Consider the following 14,902-nt stretch of genomic DNA (forward strand, 5'->3'; position numbering starts at 1 on the left):
TGCTATAAGGAACCCTGCAACATTTCACCTGGAAAAGCCAACAAAAGTAATTCACTGAATTTCTCTTTCACCACTTTATCACTCCTCAGTGTCCCTTTCACAGTTGTGTTATCAGATGGCCCCAACGTCTCCCTTTTCAGCTTCCTGCTTTGGATGTATTTCAAGTTCCCTTTCTAATAGTTTGCACATCTTTTTTTACAAACATCTTTAAATTCTTTCGGAGTGCTTTTAATTTTCTTTTTATAATTGGTCTGTTAGGTTTTAGGGTCTCTATTGGTCTCATGATGCAGGCAAGCTTTCTATTTTTAGTGTATTTTTTGAATATGCAAATGGCTGATTTTCTGTCACTAAAGAAGATAATGAAAACTGAATGGAAAAAACCTGAAACAACCCAAAATGTAACCCACTTCCTCCAGAACAAAGCAGCAATTTCCTTCAGAATAAATGACAATGCTATTAAAATTCAGGTATTTCTTTAAGAGAGTTATGAGAAGTGGTAGCTCTTGTAACTTTTGGTCACTACTCTAGCTGACCAGCGGGAGGAGGAAGTAAACCTGCTGTGCACCAGACTAGCACAATCCCTATGTACCACTTAAGTCCCACTTAATCCGACAAAGTAGGGTCTAAGTGGTATTTAATTAGCAGAGAGGCCTACTGTAGCCCTTAGGAGCCAAGAGTGAATTTCACCTTTACATGCCAGCTGAACTTGATTGATTTGACACTCATTTGTTGAAATGTTACATATTCATCAGGCTGGAAGGAAAACATATTAATGCAGAGGGATTGTCCTTGAAGAAGAAAGAACAAATTAAAAAAAAAAAAAAAAAACAAACAAAAAAAAACCCAGTAAACTCTGAACTGTCTATGCCTGCATAAGTCTAGAAGGCTATGGTTTGCCTGAACACAGCTGGAAAGGGCTGCCTGCTCCCACTCAGGTCTATGGAAAATTGGAACATGCCTGCCCTCCCCATGGCATGCTGTGGCTCAAACCATAGCCTGGGTACATTTTCAGAATGTTCTTATAATTTTCTGACCAAAAGGGTATTTCAGTCTGTACTGCTCCTCTGAATGATGATAGGATCTAAAGCAATAAAATGGACTTGCAGTAAAATGAACTTGCTTTCAAATTCAGAGGTATATTTGCTATTTAGACACAAAACTGCTTCAAAATGATTCACACACATTTTAGTTGTAGTTTTGTACAAAACTAGCAGTTTTGTACTACAGTTGCTAAAGGAATCAGAACCAGACTTATCAACCCTATAACATCCTGATTTCACTATAACATCCTGATCAAAATATAACATCTAATAACATCTAATCTTGATTTCACTCATTACATTTTTTTAAAAAGTCATTTTAAACCACAACTTTCCATCCCTGCCTCTCAATGAAAAGTACTTCCTTTTTATGATCTTCTTATAGAGGTGATGGGAGGATGATTTCAGCAGCAGTCACTGATTTGTTTTTGACAGATAGAGCCAGAGTTAAAACACACTTCTTAAATTTGGTGATTAAGATGACATTCTTGTTAATGAAATATTCAAAATCAGCAGAGGATAAACATATAGAACTGTGAAGATGATACCACTGGCTGATAAAAATTTTCCTCTGGCCCCTAGTCTGGAGGCATCTTTTCTTTTGCTTGATTTTCAATTGTGATTCAAGTGAGTGCAGGAGTATTACCAAGATCTGTGGCTAAGTATGAAGAAAACTTAAAATAAAAATTCCTTCTTTTGCCTGCCAACTACAATAATTCTATTAGACTTTCAAATGTGCTTCTGTGACTTCAAGGAATTATGCCCCAAAGCAACTGAATTTTCTATTCATTGAAACTTTTTTGTTATACAAAATATAACATTCCATGATGTCAACATTATTTTTCTTTCTTTTTTTACTTTTCAAAACCAGAAGGTATTTTATTTAAAATCATACACTAGCACCTCATTAGAGTTGCAGTTTTCAAATGCAGAGCAGTAAGATGCCAAACTAAAGATTTTGATAATACAGCTATTTGAAACACAGATGTTGATTTCAATGGTAGCTAAGATTGCGTCTAAGTATTCTTCCTGGACAGAATCACAGCCCTGACTGGGGGCCTCAGTTTATTGTCTGTGGGCATCTATGGTTATCCATCTGTGGAAACTGTGCATCACATCTACACACTAGACTCTTTGCAGAGAAGGAAAAACAACATTCACTTAAATAAAGCTGCATTCACTTTTTCCTTTGAGTAGAAAATATACCTTTTTGGCTTATTTCTCCAGCTGTCTTGCCTTCAGGACTTGCTCTCCTACATATGTTAATGCTTAAACATTTCCATCACAAAATGAGGGCAGAAGACCCACTGCTGTTCACTTGCCAAGTTCAGCAGTTGCAGGACTCACCTGAGATAAATACCTGCCTCTCCACAGAATGTTACCTTGTTATTCTCAACTTCCCATGTATATATATCGAGGCTCACAGAGTGATGTGTCTGTCTCCAGCTGCTGCCTAAGTCAAGAGGCAGAAGGCACTCGTACTGTAGCTGTACCTGCTGCCATGCGGGGCTCGATGGATTAATCTACCAGCCCCAGACACACAAAAAAAGAAAAATTCAAACAGCAAAAGGAGCTTTACTTTTTATTGAAAATGTAAAAATCATGTGAATCATGTACAGTATTTTCTCATAAGGAAAATCTTAGCTGTTTCATAATGTTTCACAAGACTGTAAAACATTTAATTTTTATAAAGACTTTTTCATTAGGCAAAGATAAAACTAAAGTAGTATTACAAAGCTATTTTCTAAATTATCAACAGAGAACTGAATGTTTAACAGATTAATCCATACAAGTGGCAGGAGAAAGGATTCTTCCATTTATAAATCTGCAAAAGGACACACAAAGGTATAGAGGGACACGGGTTTTTGTTTCAAAACTTTAAAAAATTAAGTGACATGTTAAAACACTACAGACGTGGATTCATAGGATGGTACAAGTTCTAGGACTGCATTTCTCTACACTACCTCAAACAGTGCAACAGTGATTCAGTGTAAATCTCTACAGTGTTTCATTGATTTAATACTTGTGTTCAAGTATGTGTCCATGAGAATGATCAAAATCTCTACTTAGCTATTTTAATTTTCTTGTTTATAATATAAGTTACAGTAGAATATCCCCTTCAGTATGTTTCTAAATCAAATGAACTAATTTCACAATACATTCTGTAATAACCTGTTTAATAATGTTAGCTTGTTCACTTTGACATCTGTTGCAAAAAACACAAGCTCATTCTGACTCCAAATGCCAAAAATATAATAAAATTTAAAAGAACTTTATTTCCATATACAACAAAACTATTCAGCTAAATTAAAATAAATTCAAGATAGCATGACTTTTTTTTTGCAACAGATGATCTTACTGAAAATAAACATTTAAAATACTAGTTACTATTTTTTAAAAATTCTGATAAATGTATCCAAAAGTGTTCATATAAAAATTAGTTATGAAAATGTCAGAAGATAAAACATGTTGGCTGTTTAACCAAAACCATTAAGGATGACTGGCAGGCAAAAATAAATTAATTTGATTAAATTATATGCCATCTGATAATATTTGGTCTGAAAAAGCCTGTGTGAGGGTGTGTGTGTGTTTATAAATAATAAGATTGCAAAGAGCTGAGAGCCAGCCAGCCTAACAGAGGTCAGCTCTTTTGTTGCATTTTTTGCGCATAAAAGTCCCTGCATGTCTCACAGCATCGCTGATACCACCTCATGTCTTGACAGAGGTTCTTCTCTCTTATCACTCTGCAGTACACAGGCCACTGGTCTCCTAGGCACTTGAATGTCAAAGCAGCTGGAAAAAAAGTGAAACAACAGCAAAATGAAATATACATTACTGTTGCCTTTACTAGTGAAGAATCACATACCAAAAGAGGCAAGGACATAAGAAGTGTGTCTGGGGAAGAGAAAGGGTTATAGATGTAGATATTTAACAAAAGAAGGAATTCCCCTTGTCCTCCTGTTGTCAATATATTCAACATCAAAAAATTTTAAGGCCAGCTTTATTTACAAATCGGATTAAGTTGCATTGAACTTAATTAGTTTAATGTCATGCAACTACCTTCTCATGACTAAGTGGAGCTCATCTTTCTGCCTTGTTTCACTTATGAAAGCCTCCTTACACAGCTTATCACAGAAGGACCGTGTTACTGAAGTCAGAACTCTTCACATTTAGTTACATATATCAAGTTCTTGCATATGTAGTATGTAGTACATACATGGAATTAAAATGGGAACCCAGTGAAAAACAGGGCTCAAGAACAAGATATTGTCCAAAACACATCACAAACACTGAATAAAGAAGTCAATCTCAGATTTGAGTTAATCTCCTAAGCTAAAAGAAGAGAAATTTGTAAAAGAGCTGGTGGCACAATCCCCATCAGCTTTCGCTAGCCCTACCCCCAATTCTCTACTGCATGATATGAATGGAACTGGAGGCCAAAATTATCAGTATATTGAAGAGAAGCATTGCATTATGTATTTCAGAGATGTTAAGGTTTCTAGTGGATTAGATTCTGACTCCATGCTGGATGACATTGACTTGTAGACTACTAATATCAGTCCTAAATAATCCATGCCATGAGGACAGTGTGGACAGCAAGCCCAGGGAGGTCATTCTTCCCCTGTACTCAGCACTGGTGAGGCCACACCTTGAGTGCTGTGTCCAGTTCTGGGCCCTCAGTTTGGGAAGGACATTGAGACAGTTGAGTGCACCCAGAGGAGGCAACGAGGCTGGTGAGGGGCTTGGAACACAAGGCCTATGAGGAATGGCTGAGGGAGCTGGGGGTGTTTAGCCTGGAGAAAAGGAGACTCAGGGGTGACCTTATTGCTCTCTACAACTCCCTGAAAGGTGGCTGTAGTCAGGTGGGAGTTGGTCTCTTTCTCCAGGCAGCAACTGACAGAACCAGGGGACACAGTCTCAAGCTGCACCAAGGGAAATATATGCTGGATATTAGGAAGAAGTTTTGTACAGAAAGAGTGATAAATTACGGGAATGGCCTGCCTGGGGAGGTGGTGGAGTCATCATCCCTGGATGTGTTCAAAAAAAGACTGGATATGGCACTTGGTGCCATGGTTTAGTTATGGTGTTTAGGGCATGGGTTGGACTTGATCATCTTGAAGGTCTCTTCCAACCTCATTTTTCTGTGATTTTGTGTGACAACATAGCCCTTTTTTTTTCACTTCACTTTAAGTCAAATTTTAATTGACACTGTATTTTTTGTGTGACTCCGATTCACTTGACTCTGTGACACAAAGTTGCTTATATAACCTCATCAGAGGAAAATCATCAATGATGGGGAGATAGCATCTTACTTCTGAGAGACCAGCTGAACAAAGAAAGATAAAGTACAAAGGGGAGAAACATTCAAATAGTGAAATAGCAAGGAGAGGACCATAAGCAACAGAAAATTGCAACAATGACTGCTGTGCAGAAATGTTTGAAGGTTAAAAACCTCAAAGAGAAATATACTTCACTGTCTTAAAAGAAGTATTGCGTACAGTCTGAAATGCCAGTCTTGTTTTCCATGCAGGAGAAATCTACTGGATAGGAGGCTTTATCTTAATAAGGGCTCTGGAAAATCAGCTGGAGAGGGTGTGCTGTCTTACAGCAAGCCTTTGAATATTCCCATCATGTTCAAGATGCAGACAAATGATTAGGGGAACTAATAGTAATCATCATCAATGATGCACTAGGAAACAAAAACTACCAGAATTAACAGTTCTGTAGTTATATAATAACATAATTTCCTTAAGAAGAGAAGAGACCTAAGTTCTGCCAGGTACAGCAAATCTCTTCATTCAAAGTAATTTTCCTTCACACATCCTAATACATTTGACATAGATGTAGATTTGAACTAAAGACAAGTGGAAAGAGCTGTTTGTATTTAAGGGGAAAATAAGGGCCTCCTTGATCTCACAAATAACAAGAGATCACAGTTTGCAACATTTTTAATAGAAAAGAAGGTATTTTCTTACTTTAGAAAGGTTTGATAAAATTGGGTGAATATATAAATTATATATATATATTGAATATATACATACATATATATATATATATATATATATATATATATATATATATGTATAAAAGCATATATGTTTAGACTGTCTCTAATATAAATATATTTTCATAGGGGACATTTTGTTCCCTTAATATCAAAGTCTCATAATAAGGTCCTTCCTTGGATAACAAAACCCTTCACCACTTTTAGTTACAGTCTCTGATGTACACACTCAAAACCTGAAGCAGGAAGATCAGTCTCTGCATAGAATTTAAATCTCCTGAATACCTCCTGACTTCTCTTTCTAAACTGGGACCATCGTTAACTGTATGGAAAGATCTGAAAAGAGATTTGTCATCTTTGACTGCTTACCTAACCTGGGTGATGTTATTGTATTAACATTAATTTTCTCATTGCAGGGATGGAGATGACAGGGTCTGTAGGCTGCAGGCTTTTCTGAAGAAAAGCATTCATTTCCATGCCTTCCCGTGATCTTGTGCATGCACTGGATGACTCGAGACTGCATTCCTTTGCCACAGGTGACGGAGCACTGGAACACAGAGGAGACACATTCATTGGAAAGGTATTTTAGCCAGAAATCATGAAATGAAATGTCAGTCCATGTGAAGTGAGTGGCTGCTTCTTCAGATGTCAGCATTTCAGATTTCTGAATTCTATTCCATTAGCTAAATGAAAATCAATTTTAAAAGCACATATTAATTAACAGTATTAATTAAAGGACTCACTCCAGCATCCTATTGCTGTCCAAGTCCATTTTGTAGAGCCTGTGATGAAACTCAAATGCAGCAATGTGCCTGGAGGAAGCAAATATAACTCTCTTGTATCTATATACAAATTTACTCTTATAAGAGATTAAAGTGATGGTAAAACCATTCACAGACACTAGCAGAGAGAAGAATTTTTAATAAAGCTAGTTAATTAACCACAGCAAAAGTGCTCTTTCTGCTGAGCATAGTTTATTCCTCCTGTCTTTGTATCACATCTTCATGTTTTCACATGCATCTCACAAATAGAACACACAGCGTGAGACATGATACCTGGCCTTTAATTAATCTTGACATCTTGTTGCCACAGAGAATGAGGTAAGAAAATAAAACAACTGAGCTCTTTAACAATGGTAACATTTTAATTCTATCACAGTAACATAATACATTAGAGTAAAAACTTGGACAGGGCTGCACAGATGCTTACAAAACCTACTCCAAACAAACAAAAAACTGAACCAAAATATGCTTTTGCCTTTACTGACTTTTTGTGAACAAAATTTCATAGGACTTGAATTACTATTCTGTCCATTTGACTCACATGCTATTGCTTTAACTACAAATCTATTAAAAATTACATATTGGAATTTTATCCTAGCCTCTAATGGTTTCGACTCAAGTACCCAGAAATTTCACCAAGTTCTACAGAAATTTTCTGTATAGAACATCTTCAAATACTAATCAGTTTCTTGTAATGAATAATGTAAGAGCTCAGGCTGCAATCCTAAAATTTTTTTTCTAAATGATTTTTATTACATAAATATTCAAAATATATTTCCTTGAGAGGCTTCAAAAAGCAGCTGAAAAAAAACACTTACCTGGAAGAAAGATTTACATGTGCTAAATGGAAAATAGATATGTGCATCAAGAGAAGGGAGATGCCTGTCTTTTGGACTAATAAGACTCCAACAGAGGTATGAAAGACTAGGATATACACTTGGATGTTTTCACAAGGGACTGCACTTGTAACCACATGAAATCAAACACTGGCATTTTATAGAGGCAGCAAATGGACTTGATTTTGCTCCTGTTCTCAGTGAGCCAATACAGAACTGTATCTTGCTGAGTTAAACAGTTACAGCCTCTATGAATCAAGGCATGTAAAGATATTAAATTATGAATACACAGTTGTCTATTCAGTACCAACCACAGTTTAACACATGAACAAATATATGGTTTACAGGAGGGAAATCAGTTAGTACTGATTTATTTTCAAAGTATGCTATCAAATCTAGTATACTGCTGTAAAAGCAGTGAGAAAAGTCTCCCAACAGAACTCCCCTTCTTGAATTCTCTGCCTTTTCTCTGTGCAGCTAAAAATAATCTGAGTTCCTATAACAGCCAACATTATGCACATGGTCAACATGTAAAACCACATATATACTGGCACAAATTTTATCCCCACTAGCAAATGGAACATAGATTTTAATTTTGCCAAAATTCTGACCACTCCTTAAATTCCTCTCATCATAGTTTCAGAGATATTTATTTTTGGAATATTTTAATCAAATTAAAATTGAGACAATGGAAAAGCAAAATAAAAAAAGGTGTAAAGAAAGACAAAACTAAAACTAAACTACAATACAAAGAGAAAACAAATGTGAGAGTAAAAGAAAAATGATGGTGATATGATGAAGCCAATATGTTGAAGATCTCCAATAAGGAAAGATAATCTTTAAATGTTATCATGGTGATCTTAATTTAGAGTAATATTACACACAGTATTACATTTTTTTTTCGTTCAAAGATTAGTGTGTTTATCAACCAAAGTTAGAGTATGTGTGAATGTGTGGTACTCCTTTAGTCAGCTGCAGAGGAGGAGGATATGGGCAGGTTGACCTGGTACATAAGATCACCAAAAATAATTTCTCTGCCCTTAGGTCATCCTAGAGTGAGTAGATGCAATTCAGCCACCTGGAATACTGGAGGGGAGAATGGGATTTGAAAAACACTAGTCTTTTGCTAACAAAATGGGTTCCAATGGTTTATCTGTTAATTTGCAATGCCAAACAATTCATGTGAGCAGGTGACTTTGTGAAGAGTGCTCTGGCAGCAGCCACATCTTCTCTACATCAAATGAGCTCTGGCTTGAAAGTTTGTTGTGACTGCAACTGACACAACAAGCAACAAACAGACAAATCTCTCAGCTAATCAGTGTTTAAGTCTGAATTTCTATGCAGAATCGGGCAAGATTTTGGCATTAAAATCTCAACTGGTGAATTAATATCCTTTAAATAACTGAGTCTGCACTGGCCTTGGTGAGATGTAGTTTTCCATCCCAAGATGCAGAGATCTTGCAAACAATTAGTCTTGCTTGACCTACTTATTTAAATCACAATTTCAGAAACTGACATCAAAGGATGATTAAATGAAATGTCTCAGTTCATATAGGAAATACGTGGCAAAGCAGGAAATAGAGAAATTTGTGATCTATGTTCTTTTATTTTCACAGAATTGTACTAAATTTTAACAGTGCATTTATTTTTATTTTTTTAAAAATGGGAACTTATTAAGTCTTTTAAGATGCTTGTGGAATATTGAGAAAAAGCAGGGCTACCCCAGTGATTTGCAGTCCAAAACTTTTAAATCCAACCTAGTCAACATGCAAGTAAAGCAAGATTTTTCCAAACACCTCGGGTTTTAAAATCAATGAGGGATCTGATAAGCGTGCTGTGCTCTTCTATGTTCACATGGCAGTAGCAGGAGCAGTGGTGGTGTCTGACTTTGAAATTAAGAATTCTACTGACTGGAAGCCAGAAAAAAAAATCTTTTTACCATAAAAGCTCATATTAGCTATTAGCTATATTAGCTTATATTTTAAATAGTATGAAATAGGGAAAGCATCAGGCATTTAGCAGTGCACTTGCTAGCTACACAGACAAACAGTGAAGTTTCTGCGTTCATGATGTCCATGTCTTAACTGTGAGTTTGTCTTGCAAACACATCAGCCAACTACTGCTGTAACTGAGAGCAGACACTGAATATTAGAGAATAAAAGTTACTCGTATTTTTCTTCTTTATCCTGAAAAGATACAAACTTGTTCTGACTTCACTAGGAGACAACTCAACTTCTGCAGATCAGTTAGATGCCTCTTCAGAGCAACATCTCTGATCATCATTTTGACACTCATATAACTGTATATACATGTGTATATTCAAGATGAAGCAGACTCTTCCAAAACTGCCTCCCAAACTTACCTCACCTTTGGATTTCTCCCACTGCAAATATTCAACCTGAGGTAAATACCTTTCACTGCATATGCAGCTGTCACATTTTAGGTAGTGCTTATGGTATGTAGTTGAAGCCGTATAGGTTCTGTATATTTCTGGACTTTACATGTTTTAAAACTCTAACAAAGCTTTTAATTTCAAAGAAATAAAAAATATTTTCACTTTTACACATTAATCAGTGAATGTAATCAAAAATAAATTTAACTGTCAAAACTGCTTGTATTTTTTGTATGTTTGTGTGTGTGTCTATATATATATATATGATTTGCAGAAAATGCCCATTCCCAACCAATATATAGCATTTTCATTAATTCAACAGGTTTCAAATTAATTTAAACCCACAGTTTCTATTATTAGAGAATGAAGAATACATTTCTATAGTTCTTCTTCCCACCCACTCTATCTCCCCACGTCAGTCTTGCACATGCAGTACTTTATTTTTGTGGAGGTTAATTACATTTTACTTCTCACTATTCACATGACCCACACTTTAGGCCATGCAGCTGATTAGCAAAAAATTCCTGTAGGAGAACCTTATTTGTAGGTTTAGACTAAATGTTCTAGTACACAGCCAGAGGGTTTTTTTTATGTGGCTGTTAATCTGTGCATCTTGGACACAGTCCTAAAGGTACTGTAAAACCATTCAAGCAGCAAGACATGTAAAACATTCTTGTTAAAGATTAAAGATCTTGTTAAAAAATTCCTGTGTAAAGATAGGTAACAGCTATTTTTTAAAAATTCTTTTTTTCTTTAAAAAAAATCTTACCACCCTGTTTGAATTTGGTCCAACTTTTGAACTTCTTCGAGATATAATTTCAAGGACAGAAATCTAGGTGTTAAATATAACAATTCTTACACTTGGCATGCACACTCGCTACCCAAGATTCCTTCTTTCTGTTCCCTGCCAAAGATATATATTCTGGAGAGAATACATATTCCCAAGGCCAACAGCTGAGGAAGTTGCTGTAATGTGTTAGCTGCTTCCAGCTGGCCTTCATGAGAAGTAGGAATTCCTAAATTAAGGGAAAAATTGTCACTGGCAGACAGTAACGGTCAAACTGTGTCTTTTTGCCAAGACAACAGGCAATCACTGAAGAGGCTGATACAATCCTCAATGAAAAAGCCAATCTGTGACAGTATTAACAGAATTGACTTGGACAATTTATTTTTGAGAATAGGTGGACTGCTCAATAAAAGGTTTTACAAGTCTAAGTAGCATTCAAAGCAGGCTGACGTGCCTCTAAGGAAACTCAGTGATGAGTTTTACTGGAAATTATTAGCAGAGCATTCCTAATCATTTATGTATAGGTTCATCAGTTCCAGCTTTAAGCAGTTTCAACCTTTTCATGAAGTGAGTGTGAAACAAGAATAGCAAGCAATCAGACTTTAGCTGCAGGATTCACATTTGCTAATACACTTGCAAAATCTTCTTCTGCTTTGTCTTTTATGAAGCCTGCTTTTGAAGGCAGGTAGTAAATAATGTGGTGCATTTTTTTTCAGCAAAGGCTTCATACTAAGTTTGGCAATATTCTTAAAGATTACCTAAATCAAGAAAATAATCTGCAGTTTATTTAAACCTTTTTTTTTTTGTGTTACAAAGGCATTTTGAATAGTGTAGCAAAAAGAGGGATTGACGGATACAAGCATAAGACGGAGTCTGAGTTCTCACATGCATCATTTCCAGGAAGGTCTTTCTGCCTCTCATTTCTGACACACCCAACACCTCAGTATGCCAAATTTAAAATTCAGAACTTGTGCTAAGTTTAGCTAAAAAAGTATCTGCTGTTGGTCTCTTCTAAGTTTAGCAAGTTTGAGTTGTGCCTATTTATTTTATAGCCTTCTTTTTCTCCTTCTTCTGCCCACTGCTCCTCCATTTTTTTCTTTATAGCTCCTCTTTCTAGGGTAAGATGATATAAGATTCAAAAACAGATAAGATTTTAAATTCAGACAGACAGAACTCCAGTTCCCTTGATAAACCTAGAGATAGGATTCCCATGGAGGAAATCCTCATCACCTCATCTCAAGAATTTGAACCTTTCTTTTCTCTTTTTTTTTCTTTTTTTTTTTTTCCCCTAAATCCTTTTTAAGGCCCCATGCAGAACAATGTGGTTGTTTGGCAGAGGAGACTAAACTGCCTTTGGTATCAAGACAAGAAGCAACAGAAAGTTCAGAAGCTGATTACAAAAAGAAATGTATTTTTTCTAGGTCAGTATATATGTATCTTTTCTTCATTGCCTAACTACTCTGAATCAATAGTGGAGTTGGATAGGCTTAAATCTGAATGGGCTCTCTGGACTCAGCTTGGAAGTGGAAAATTCTTGTCTCCATGTGAAACCCAGGTTCCATTGCCCAATTTCTTTCTTGGGTAAATTAATGAAACACAATCATCCATTTAACAGTTTAAAAACTAGGATTATTCCACTGACACAAGTTTGTTCTATTAGAGACAACCTGGAGTCCAAATCCGTAAAAACCTGAGACTTAATTACAGCCTATCATTTCTCCCTGATATCAGGGAAGGTATCAGCATTTTTCTCTCATCATTAATGACCTATATCAAAGCATGGACAAATCCTGTAATACTGTAAAAGATCTAGAAACCCAAGTTCCTCTATGTGCTCCAGATGTACGTACACACCATTTTAAATTTTGTAGTTATACTTTCTATAAATCTATATATAATAAAAACATATTCAAGTTTTAAGGCAATTTACATATACCTGAAATAGTTATTTATTCTTATTTAGGACTTTAGACACACTGCTAAATAGTATTTGACATCATAATACTGGTAGATTTTACAAATTTAGCCTTATTTGTGCACCTCTGCCTGGGCACTGCTGCAGGGATCCTCTGTTAGCAAGGAAGCAGAAATAAATTTTAGCTCTGAATTTGTGGTTGTACCTGATGCCTACCTGTGCTGACTCACACATGGATATATTACTGCCACTAGTGCTTAGCAATGAGCAAGACATTATTACATTTCAAACTTTCATATCTGAGATATCATTGCCTGGTATTTTGGCAGGAGATGACCATCCATTCATTAGGACTATTGCACATCCAAACAAGAATCTGAAAACAGTTAGATTTCATGACATAATTACCTTTATCTTTCTGATTAAATTAGTTGAGTATGCTATTCTGGAATGATGAAAACAAATTCTTAAAATTAACTTAAAATATTGGCCTTTGACTACGTAATTATATTACCATACATGACAATGCTAGCCTGATGCTCAGTTGAAAACCTTGCACGGAAAAGCATTAGAACAGCACAAAGAAGTAATTAAAGGATTACAGTATTTCTAATGAAAGACATGTGACAGAACCCACTAAGGACACAAAGAAAATTTCAAATCAGGGAAAATGAAACCTCCAAGAAAATCCTTTCTTTTAAAAATTTCTATTTTATCTATTTACTTTTCAGAAATCAAAGAAACATATGTCAAAAAGCTCTTCTGTTCAACATAGAATTAAGCACTGTCCTTTAAATATCATCATACTATGTACCACTTTAAAGTTTTTCCAGTAGGTTGAATAAATGAAAGTGTTCTTTTCTGATAATGACTTTACTTCCAATCACTCTATCTACCATATTTTAAATAATGAAGATCTGAAATAGCAGGCAACTCACCTAAATGGCCATGAAAGATATTAAAAAACCAAAACATAAAAAAACCTATGAGTTTACAAGGAAACTGAGCTCATAGGACTTTTATTTAGCTGAAATACAAGAATAAAATCATAGAATCAGTTAAACTGGAAAAGATCTTTAAGATCATTGAGGCAAACCATTAACTCAGCACTGCCAAGTTCAGTACTAAACCATGACCCTAAGTAACGCAACTACATTGCAACTCCACTATTTGCCTGGGCAGTCTGTTCTAATGCTTGACAACCCTTTTCCTGAGGAACTTTTCCCTAATATTCAATCTGAGCCTCTGCTGGCTCATCTTGAGGCCATTCTTCTCATTCCCTCACTTGTTACCTGGGAGAGGAGACCAAATCCACCTCACTACATACTCGGAGGGAGTTGTAGAGGGAGAAAAGGTCTACCCTGTGCCCCCTTTCCTCCAGGCTAAACAGCCCCAGCTCCCTCAGCCACCCTTCACAGGACTTGTACTCCAGACCCTTCACCTCCGTTGCCCTTCTCTAGACATACTCCAACACTTAAATATCTTTCTTACAGTGAAGGGCTCAAACCTCAGCAGCCTCACCACTGCCAAGTACAGAGGGACAATCACTGCCCTGGCCCTGCTGGCCACACTATTGGTGCCACAGGCCAGGATGCCATCAGCCTTCTTGGCCACCTGGGCACAGCTCTCTCATGTTCAGTCCCTGCTGACCACCACCCCCAGGTCCTTTTCAGCCAGACAGCTTTCCAGACACTCTGCCCCAGCCTGAAGCACTGCCTGGGGTTCTTGTGATCCAAGTACATGATCCACCACTTGGCCTTGTGGAAGCTCTTACAGTGGAAGCCTCAGCCCACAAATTCAGCATGTCCTGATCCCTTTGCACAGCTTTTCTACCTTCAGCAAGTCAACATTCCTATGCAAACTGGTGTTGTCTGTGAACTTACTGAGGGTGCACTTGATCCCCCTGCCCAAATAATCAATAAAGATGTCAAACAGGACTGGCCCTACACTAAGCCCCAGGGAGCACCTCTTAGTGGCCAATTGCCAACTGGATGTAATTGCATTCACCACTCCTCTCTGGGTCCAGCCATACAGATAATTGTTAACTCAGCAAAGAGAGCACCTGTCTGAGCCATGGGCTGCCAGCTTTTCCAGGAGAATGCTGTGGGAGACAGTGTCAAAGGCTTAGGCCCAGGTAAACAACAT

The 14,902-nt window shown here is 36.7% G+C and overlaps 1 protein-coding gene across 1 annotated transcript in view; it reads right to left on the reverse strand.

The window, feature by feature from the left end:
* Positions 1-2,599: 2,599 nt before the first annotated feature.
* ADAMTS19 (ADAM metallopeptidase with thrombospondin type 1 motif 19) overlaps positions 2,600-14,902 on the reverse strand; it is a 130,767-nt gene continuing 118,464 nt past the window's right edge. Inside the window, exons 22-23 of the mRNA XM_036404027.1 lie at positions 6,415-6,592; positions 2,600-3,833 (exon numbers count right to left, since the gene is read on the reverse strand). Coding sequence (XP_036259920.1) covers positions 3,682-3,833; positions 6,415-6,592 — 330 coding nt within the window. The 3' untranslated portion in view covers positions 2,600-3,681. The remainder of the gene's footprint in view (positions 3,834-6,414; positions 6,593-14,902) is intronic.

Source organism: Molothrus ater, chromosome Z, assembly GCF_012460135.2.
Source record: "Molothrus ater isolate BHLD 08-10-18 breed brown headed cowbird chromosome Z, BPBGC_Mater_1.1, whole genome shotgun sequence".
In the NCBI taxonomy this organism is placed as follows: domain Eukaryota; kingdom Metazoa; phylum Chordata; class Aves; order Passeriformes; family Icteridae; genus Molothrus; species Molothrus ater.